Source organism: Odontomachus brunneus, unplaced genomic scaffold (assembly GCF_010583005.1).
Source record: "Odontomachus brunneus isolate Ranch 3 - 2012 unplaced genomic scaffold, Obru_v1 Obru_scaffold_104, whole genome shotgun sequence".
NCBI classification, from domain to species: domain Eukaryota; kingdom Metazoa; phylum Arthropoda; class Insecta; order Hymenoptera; family Formicidae; genus Odontomachus; species Odontomachus brunneus.
In genome coordinates this window covers 260,907-271,476 of record NW_022639554.1, presented here as the reverse complement: position 1 = coordinate 271,476, position 10,570 = coordinate 260,907, and the positions used below count along the sequence as shown (strand labels likewise).

Here is a 10,570-nt window from a genome sequence, read left to right as displayed (position 1 = left end):
AGAGAGAGAGAGAGAGAGAGAGAGAGAGAGAGAGAGAGAGAGAGAGAGAATATCACGTTGACTAGTAAAATATTATAAGTCTGGAAAAAGGGAAAGTTTTCCAACAAACTTAGAAAATACACGGAATTTTTCGTAAATTAGATAAACATGAAATAAGCGATACTTTTATCGACGACATTTATTGATTTCTCAATGTTACATTATAAATAGGCAAGACACTGACAAGGAACGAGATATCTCTCGCGTCTGTATTGATCTTTTTTTTATCTTTATTCAAAACATTCATCTGCTCGGAAAAAAAATTTGTTTTGCTGGTCCAGGTTTCTGGATGTCACAGTTAAAATTGATCGTTGTTTTCTTTTGTATCTGCTAGAAAATTGTCTGTGATACGTCGAGTTTATAGCAGCAGCAGTGTTCTAGCAATAGTCGCGGGCAAATTTACATTTTGTTTATGAATCTGAAATAGATGCGACAGAGGAACTTTCTTGCTGAATTTTACAAATAGCTCAGATAAATTCTGTTCTTTTGTCATCTGCATTGAAGATTAAATACAATATCTGTGCGCGATATCGGAGTACTTGCTCCGTACTTTATTTATTCATCCCAGCTAATCTCTTTTATCTAAATTATCTTTTATCTAGATTATCTTTTGTTGATTATCGCTGCAGGACCATTTTTGAAAGTATGCTTTTCTTCTCCGAACAATTATTAATTGGCTATCAGGATGACAGGTTAGAATTGAATTGAAATCGCGGTCAGTTTTAGCCGAGGAATCAGCGGGAGAGATCGGGTAGCTCGTGAATCCTCTCGGCGTAGTAGATAATAGCTCGCCATTCCGAATTTAGATCGTTCAACGCAGCGATCGAAGGCGCACGGAGCGTAATTTCTTTCGCCAACTTTTTTACAGAGGTTTGCACCTGTGACGACGCAAAATGGGAACGTCACTTGTGATCCCCGTCGTGGAGGATCCCTCGAGATGCTGCGAGGATGTCGCAGCGTACAGAAATGGCGTACAGTGTCCTTGAAGGGGAGATGAACTTTGCGAAGATGCACGTGTGATACGGGACAGGCTCCGACAAAATGTTGATCAAGGAGTATCGTATACCGATGCCTCTCACGGTAGAGGAGTATCGAATCGCTCAGCTGTACATGATATCGGTAATTATCGCGATCAGTCCTACAAGTTCTTCGCTGAAGTCCGCCGTGTCGTTACATTAATGCTGTGGTCGGTTCGTAAGACTTGCTCGAACGTTGCGCGTTTCCTGGTAAATTTAAGGCGGTATTTCTGGCTCGATATTTTATTTAGGAGTGTCTTAAATAAAATAGAACGTCTAAACAGTGGACTGGAGATGGAAATCGACGTCTTTAGTTTTTGAAACATTGGGGATTGGAAATGTTGATTCACTTTGCTTCAGAAGGCTAAAACACAGCGCATCATATCTTGCGTTTTGTAAGATTTTAATGAATATTATACAAAAAATATTAATCTGGATTCGTGAATCATAGATTTTACTTCATTGATTACATATATTTTAAGTTTCAATAAAATATATTACAACTAATGCGAAGAAAATTTGTAAAATATTAATTTAAATTATTATATTGGTACGAAAAAAAGATTGTAAAATTTTTATAATTTTGACATATACATATCCGCAATGTGTCGAGTTCATCTTACGGTATTCTGCAAACGTAAATGAAATTAAATATAAACGTCAATAAAGCGCAAGTAAGATGAAATGTTCTGTAAGTGAAACGATTTGACAGTACCTTAAGATGAATTTAAAAGAGTATTTTGGTTTGAAAGATCGCAAAAGAATGTATTTTTTCGGAATATTTTGTAGGAAAACAAAAAAATCGAATAAAAAACGTCATACTTTACATATTTTTTAAATTTTAATTTTGGAACCAAACACAAAAAAGACGCGGTTCCGGAAAACAAGCAAAGTATTGGACTACGAAAGCCTGAAATACCAAATTCTTTAAATCTTATTTTAAAAATATATTTTTATTGTCGAAGTGACAAAAATACTTTTTTTTTGTATGTTATATTCTGGTTACTTAGAGTCCGCAAAAAAGGACGTATACGGGCAGTGTACGTAATTCTGAATCTTCTAGGTATCTGAATCGCAAAAACTTTCTTATTTTCTTATTCAGTAGAAGTATGGCTATCTTCTGAACTAGTATTAAACCAATATTACTATTCTAAGTAAAATGGCCTTTTTATTAAAAAATATTTTTCCTCAAATTATTGTTAGTTTTATTTAAAAAAAATTTTATAAATGTATAATATTTATTTTAGTTCAGACGATAGCCACATTTATCCTATAATAAGAAAACTTTTGTTTCTGCGTTTCAGATATCTAAGATTTAATTTACAATGTATTCTTTGCTTCCTTTTTCTTTCTCTTTATCTTTTCCTGACTCAAACTTTAAGCCTAAAGTTTAATCTCCAATGTTATTTGCTTTCTGTTTCTTTTCCTTTATCTCTTTCTGACTCAAATCTTAAGCCTTAAACTAAAAAAAGACAGAGAACAAGAAAGCAAAGAACACATTGTAAATTAGGCTTTAAGTCAGAGGAAGACAGAAAAGAAGAAACAGGAAGCAAGCAGCACATTGTAGATTAGGCTTAAAATAGCCATAATTAATTATCGTCCATGCATTTTTTTTGTGAAATCCTAGTGATTAGGATATGTACAAAAGAATACGTACTAGATAACGTACAAAAGATGAGATAATAAAAATATATTCCGTCCTGAAATGAAATTAAAAAAATGTGCATAGTTTGATATTATTCGATATTTTTTCATTTCCCTAAAGAAAATTCCGTAAAAATATTTTCTTTTTTGCGATCATTTAAATGAGAATATCTTAGTTAAGAGACAATCTTAAATTCAAGATCAGATTACGAATGCAAACTATTACCCATAGTTTCAGTTTGGTTTACTCGAGTTTCGTGCAGCTGTCAGTTTCGTCGAGTTTCGCGTGCGGATATCGTATAATATTCACAATTGAAACATTGAAAATTGCCGTATTTTGGACATCACGAGTAGTCGCTTTTCTCGTCGCCACGAGAAGTTGCGAATTCTCGGTCGTTTTTGAAGAGCCACCCTCGACAGTTATTCGTCCATTCGTTTTCCGCAAAGTCTATTCCTGAGTATCGTTTTTTCTTTCTTTTTCTCTTTTTTACAAAACGTTTATTAATAAGTTTACGCGAGCGGAGGACGCGGAGACTCGTTCGGCGATCGATAAGCATGATGTGACATGGGCTATGTAACTCGCGCAGAAAAAGTCTCGAAATGAGAGCACGGGCGCCGGTAGCGGTGTGGAGATAATCGAGAACAAGCCGTATAGCGACGGTCCGGGCGGCGACGGGCAGTACACCCTGAAGATCTACCACGTGGGCAGTCACCTGCCGGGCTGGTTCAAGAGCCTGCTGCCCAAGTCGGCCCTGATCGCCAAGGAGGAAGCATGGAACGCCTATCCCTACACCAAGACCCGCTACACGTGCCCGTTCGTGGAGAAGCTCTCCGTCGAGGTCGAGACGTACTACCTTCCGGACAACGGCCATCAGGACAACGTCTTCCAGCTTAACGGCAGTGATTACAGGAATAGGATCGTGGGTAAGGAGAAAATTTCGTATTCGTTGCACTGCCGCGGAGAAAATATCTCGACTGCGCGAGTCGCTCGCGAATATATCGATCGCTATAATCGTGACTGTGGGAAGCCTGATAAATATTATCCAACGCAGGTCATTGATTAGGTTCAAATCTAACTAGAATCTATGACGAGGAGATGAGGTGCTTGGCTGTTGGTGTTGATTTCCTGGCTATTAAACGAGTAATCACGTCGTCTCTCTGCCTGTTCACTCTTATCGCGATCGTAATTGTTAAAATATCTGTGACAGGTATCGCGCGTACACGGAGAAAATATTGTAGTGAAAATTACAACTTTGCGATCTGGACTATACAGAAATATTATATATTCGTTTAAAAATTTTATGCACGTTTGAGTATTTGCTGCAAAATTATCGTACACTGTGAGAAAAGAAAAATTAAATTTAACCAATATTTATTAGATGGGAATCATTAACATATTTACTTAAATCAAAATTCTCTTCATTTAAATCGAGTATTATTTACTTAAACTGAGTAAATAATATTTTAAGTAAGTAAAACCCACCTAATAAATATTTGTTAATTTTTAGATATTTTTCATATCATAAAAAGATCATCAAAGAGTGCCGCCAAGCATCCATAGACATTCCATTCGTCTCTTTATAAAAAATTTTGAATATTCCAATTAATGATGCGCCAATTTGTGAAGCGTATGTTAAGTAGATTAAGAATATACAGTCTCGATATTATTCTCGTGGTCGTTTGGGAGATAAACGGTCCAAAAAGTTGCAATCTCAATAGACAGCGATTCTAGCGCGCGGCGTGAATTTTGCGTATTATCGGAGAGCAATACGAGAATAATATTGAGATTTTACATTCTTATAATCTACTTGTTTTACACAAGCTTCAAGAGTCGATATATCATTTATTGGAAATTCAAAGTTTTACAAAATCCCGTGGAGAAGAGGTGAAACTTGATCGCACTCTTTACTATCGCGATAATAATTTATCCTGCAACTTTACTATAGTCCAGCTTTACAAAAGACATTGTGGAAAGATATGTAATTTTAACGTAATTTTTGCTACAATATTTTCCCTGTGTGTATTATTCATCTCAACTGATCTCGCAACGATCTGCTTCCAAGATGTGATCGACATCGTCAAGGATCAGCTCTACGGTTCAGACTACTTTAAGGAGGAGGATCCCAAGCTATACGTGTCGGAGAAGACAGGAAGAGGCCCGCTGGAGGACACCTGGCTGGAGGATTATTGGGCCGATGTGGAAGTATACATCTCTCCATTCTCTTTCTTTCTCTTTCTTTTTTTCTCTTTTTCTCTCTCTCGTTTTTGAAGAATTGACACCTCTCTGCTTAAGTAGTCTCACCGTTGATACATTAGCGATTCTCTCGCCGTCTAGGGTCAGCAACAGCCATCGCCGTCGGGAAAGTCACTAATGTGCGCGTACAAGCTATGCCGAGTAGAGTTCCGTTATTGGGGCATGCAAGCAAAATTAGAAAAGTTCATACACGACATAGGTTAGTACCGTAATTGCTTACCACTTCTGTCCTTTCTTACCCTTTGGATGTCGGGCGGTTGTTTCCGGTTAGGTCTCCAGCTTCGGATATATAATGATATGATAGGATAGGATTGACATGAAATATTCTCTTCGTTGCTTAGATTCTGGGAGAGATTATCCAGAGAAAGTGAAGATTCATTAATTCTTCCACAGATACTTATACCTTTTCAGAATATCGCATGCTTTACGGTCCAAGAATTGAGAGAACTTTAGCGTTGTAATTTTAGACATTTTTGCCTTTCTCTCTCTCTTTCTCTCTCTCTCTCTTTTTCGCTCCTTTTGTAAATTCAGAATTTACAGTTTACTTTTCGGCATATGGAGTGTCTCAGAAGTCTCGCGTTTTGTCTGAATGATCAGATATCGTCTGAATAATGAAGGAGCTGAAAAGAATCTAGTCTTTTTTTCTCGATATTAGAAAGTCGACAGTCATCGAGTTATGAATGATTAAATATTTGATGTGGAATAATATTTTTCTATCTAGGAATCAATTTTAGCCAATAGAGTCTTATAAAAATTTTTCCGGTGAACAATAATTTCTTGTGGGAAGATGACATCGACGATATAATATTCTTCTAATGAATCCAACACGGCCGTGAAAGAAGACGACGCAGTCAGGTCGCGATTTGCTCGAGATCGACCGCGCGATTTCTCACACACTCTGTATGTCGTGACTCATGCATTGATTCATTTCGTTGGCCTTCTTGAACACGATAGCGACGCTTAATGATAATTAACGCGATTTTGTCGGATTTAATTCGATGCAAATCAAATTTTCACGCGGAGAGCCCCCGGCAGCCAAAGGGTTTTAACTCTTTCGATCATGAGCCTCTCTTCCTCCCTCTCGTGGAAGAACAGATCGACTCGACCTTCGAGGTCGCACATTTTCAATGGAACAATTGACCGACGGAACTCCCAACGAGACACACTCGTCCCTCGTCGATGGAACATTCCGAGAGTTGAGTCTTACACGCGGTCGCTCACGAGTAGGAATTAATTTCTCTGTAAGCGCAACAAGCCGCAATCCACCGTCGCGAGTTCGCCCGACGTCTCTCTGGAGATACAGCAATTAGCATAATTCGCGAGACGAGACGATGCCGCTGTATATTGCACCCGAGTGTATACCTCCGTCGCCGTTGGAGCAACGTTTTTTCTCCCTGTTGCATGATCGAAAGGGTTAATTTTAACTGGCGCACCCGGTCGGCCGTGCGTGAGACGTATTAAGGTCGATTCCAGCTCTGCGGAAGACGATGCTGCGAGCGCACAAGCAGGCCTGGGCCTGGCAGGACGAGTGGAACGGACTGACGATGGAGAACATCAGGGAGATCGAGCGGCAGACGCAGCTGGCGCTGCAGGAAAAGATGGGTTTGGGTGATTCCACGGAGGACGAGCTCGGCGAGGAGGCGAAGGCGATCACTGCAGCCGCGGCGACCACAGCGGGGGCGGCGGCGGGTGCGACGGGCCCGGGTGTCGCGTTGACGCCGCAGGAGTCGGACGTCGCCAAGACGTTGGCGGCCACTTTGGGCAGCATCGAGAAGAACGACGAGGCGCAGAGCCCGCCGTCCGTCAGGAAGCCGTCCGATATTCCCATCATCAACACGGCCGGCAGCTCCGAGGGTGAGATCAGCCCCGAGGACTCGCCGACCGACTTGGACGAAATCAGGTAGGGCCGAGTTCGAATTATAGACGAGGAAAGTGTTGCAGTAGAAAATTATGTTCAAGTTATATCTTGTACTACTACAAAGTTTATACTGAAATTGTAGGATAAATTATTGTACGTGGAGAGAATTTTATGGTAAAAATTGCTATAGGATTTTGTAGAATAGATTAACTTATTCTAAATTCACTATCCTTTTATTTCACATATACTATTTATATTTTAGGAACTGAAATGTGCTATTAATATGCTTGCTACGTTTCTAGCGAAATTTACTGTGTTCCTTAGCAAGATATAATAGATCTTACTAACGGTCTATTCCTGGAGTATTAAAAACATAGTAAAATTGAAATGAATTTATATGAAAGGAAACTTCTCTAATATTTTTTCTATATGGAAGTAGTAAAAATTTATATTTAGTCGATTTATCTGATACACAAAAACAGCCAAGTAATTATAACAATTTTGTAGTAAAACATCAAATGTGCATAATATTTCTAAATAGATGTATTTGTAATTTTGGTCACAATTCTGTATGGTCCAAGATTATGAAAATTTTGCTTGTGATTTTTACTACGTTGAGAGAACAAATCTAAAGAATAAAAGATATGTATTCAGTAAATATTAATAACATATTTACTTAAATCTAAATTTATTATTTAAATAAAATAACCATTTGTCCACAACCTTGCTTTAACTCTTAAGTCTTAAGACATTGGTTATTTTAAGACATTGATTATTTTAAGAATAATCGAGGGTGGTTGGGCAATTTCTTACAGCTTAAAGATTAAAGCGAGATTGTGAATAGCAGGTAAACAAGTTAGCTTTTGTGAAAAGCTAAGATTTTGAGAAAATGCATATTTTTTTGTTCAAAAAATATTTAATATTAATATAAATGGTGTTATTAGTATCTCCATCGCACGCGCGAATATCTTTTATTTCTTAGAATAAAATATTAATATATATATTTTTTATAAATATAATATAATATATATTATATTATATATAATATTTTTCTTAATATAGAATATAAATATTTTTCTTTTAATGTATTTTTTCTCTTAATATATTCTCCGTGTATATACGCTGCGTTTTCGTGTCGCGAAAGAATAATGTATTGGCAAGTGATTAGTGACGAATGGAGATGCGGTGATCTCATCGCCAAAAGAGTTTCAAAAGATTCTTTCAAAATATCTTTTCTTATTTTTTCTTTTCTTTTAATCTCTGGTTGCGCGCTAAGATGTTGAGGGATATACAAGTATTCGGTAAATCGCGGCGCAATCGGCGACAATGTGATATCAGGTTGGTGAAAAACCTGTGTACAATAAAATAAGAAATGGAATGATCCAGTTTCGTAGGATCGATGATTTTTGTGAGTAAAATGAACAACATTGACTTGATATTTCTTTTAGACATCTAATGAGAATTTTTCTGAGAATTGAATAGAAAATTGACAAATCTTATGCATCAACCTAATATCTCGTGAGAAAATAAAATGAAAAGGTTGGATGCATTTTGTAAAAATAGGTCGATTTGCCGATTGTGCGATTTATACCTCGAATTTCTGTTTGTTTCTGTAAAAAGGAGAAATCGACCTAAGTCCTTCCAGGAACAGGTTCTTGAAACGATATGTAATCGTCGCGTTTTGTGAATAGAAATACGGGTATTATAATTCTGAATTATTATTCGGTGTAATAAGTCGATTAATTGGACTGGATGAATTAACCTGTGTATTGCAGAGCCGCGACCGTCGACGAGAAGGCAGACGGCAAGAAGAAATGGCGGAAGAACAACGTGGCTATGCACTCGCCGAATTCCAACAAAAGCTTCGACATCCAGATCGCGAACTGGAGGATGGAGAGCATCGTCAGGGAATCCGAGTCCGGCAGCGACGACGAGTTCTTCGACTGTCAGGGTAAGGTTGTTACGTCACACGCGCACGTACAGCATGTCGTGAGCATCTAGAGAATCTAGAGGAGACATTGACATTAACACTATTCGCCATAAGTGAATGAATAGATAACGATTGCGGCGACACACTGCTTCGTGGTAGAACGCGTTCCGCAAAATTAATAGAAGCTCGGAAACAATGTCTGGCCGGATCGGACCAGTCTGGAGCAGAGACATACATTATTGTGAGATGAACGAATACGGTATTCTGCTTAAAATAATGGATGGAAAACGATAGAGAGTACTGGTATTTCTTTCCAATGGCAATGAATCTCCTTTTTCAAGATATATTTAAAAAATTTCATAAATATATTGCATTATAGATTATCATGTCCTTTGTAAATATATATTTACAAATTTATTATAATATTCTCTTAATTTTGTTGTCATATTCTTTGTAAATATATATTTACAAAAGATATGGTAATTTGCAACACAATTTATTTGTAAGATTTCTTAGATGCGTCTTAAAGAAAGAGATGCAAAATCACTGTCGGAGAGAAAAGCCAGCATTTTCTATCATTTTCTGTCCATCATTTTAAGCAACGTATATCCTTTTCGACTGCGCGATGCTTCGATATCGGTGTTGAGAGAAAGTTGCTTGTGTATAACGTAGAACTGAAATGAGTTTTGCGAGTCTCGTGAGTTCATGCGAAAGGAGTGTGTCTTGCATAGATGCATAAAAGACAATGCGTAGATAGAAGCGAGATAGCGAGGACAGCATGTGGCTGTGTTTTTATGTGTATCCTCTTTGTTTTCTATGTCGCACCCCATACCGCAGCTGGGTTCATTATACCTGTTATACGCAAAGGTAGGACACGTAGAAGCGATTAAGTAGTAAGAGAGATAAGTTGAGAGCGTGAGAACAGATAGAGAAAGGGAGATAGAGAAAGAGATTGAAAATGAGAAAGAATCGCTTGTCGTCTCTGTGTGTATCAAAGGCATCTGCAAGATTAAAGAATGGCCTCAAAATACCGCGGACAGTCTAGTTTTGGCTATACACACACATACCAGACATACGTACACGAACTTTGTATTTCTCGGCGTGATATGCGAGCAAGATTATAAATAATCGAGCATGAGAATCGAGCGAGTAGCTCGCAAGGCATGCGCCAGCATGAATACATAGTGAAAAGGACAGTTGACGCAGCGGCTAACGAATCGGCTTGTCTCGCGTACGTTACGTAGAGTTTTTACGTATAGATAGACATAGTTTACACAGGCATTAAGTAGAGTACGAAGACATGACTTCTATATAATCTAGAATTCTCGAACGATCTAATCGCAATTCAACTGGTATTGTGAATTATTTACGACGACTGTTGCTTTGTCGTAAAATTGTCACCTTCATGCTCTCTGAGGTCTTAAACATCATTGTAGATTGAGCGTCTTTATTGATCTCTATCTCGTTATTGTTGCGAGTCCTGTTTCGAAACGTCTCACGCGATTGTCCGGAGAGACACATTGCATAAGCAGTGTTAACGTTTCTGATTATACAGAGGACTTTGAAGATAGCCCTTCATTAGCTAAATGGAGTTCTTTGGATCTTCTAGCAGAAGGGGAAGACGCGACTGTGCGTACACCGCCCGCGGCGAACGAGCAAGGTTAGTTCACTGAAAGAAAAGGACATTATTTTACTTTCATGGAGTAATGTTGCGGGGGAAACTTTATTTCTCACGATATAATCTCGCGGTAATAATTCCATCGTATTACCTCTGCTCACTCTCTCCTCCAATTATGTCACATGAAATTATTATCAATTTCGTGAAAGCT

At 38.1% G+C, this 10,570-nt stretch overlaps 1 protein-coding gene across 20 annotated transcripts in view; it reads left to right on the top strand.

Annotated features, from left to right (window-relative positions):
* Window positions 1–10,570, top strand: part of LOC116849050 (protein retinal degeneration B) — a 77,960-nt gene that overhangs the window by 45,273 nt on the left and 22,117 nt on the right. For 15 of the 20 annotated variants that reach the window (XM_032825787.1, XM_032825789.1, XM_032825786.1 and 12 more), the window contains 8 exons: window positions 908–1,158; window positions 3,287–3,623; window positions 4,763–4,902; window positions 5,035–5,152; window positions 6,427–6,853; window positions 8,587–8,762; window positions 9,579–9,608; window positions 10,297–10,401. In XM_032825787.1, coding sequence (XP_032681678.1) covers window positions 1,081–1,158; window positions 3,287–3,623; window positions 4,763–4,902; window positions 5,035–5,152; window positions 6,427–6,853; window positions 8,587–8,762; window positions 9,579–9,608; window positions 10,297–10,401 — 1,411 coding nt within the window. In that variant the 5' untranslated portion in view covers window positions 908–1,080. The remainder of the gene's footprint in view (window positions 1–907; window positions 1,159–3,286; window positions 3,624–4,762; window positions 4,903–5,034; window positions 5,153–6,426; window positions 6,854–8,586; window positions 8,763–9,578; window positions 9,609–10,296; window positions 10,402–10,570) is intronic. The other 5 variants (XM_032825796.1, XM_032825795.1, XM_032825798.1 and 2 more) reach the window with 5 other exon arrangements.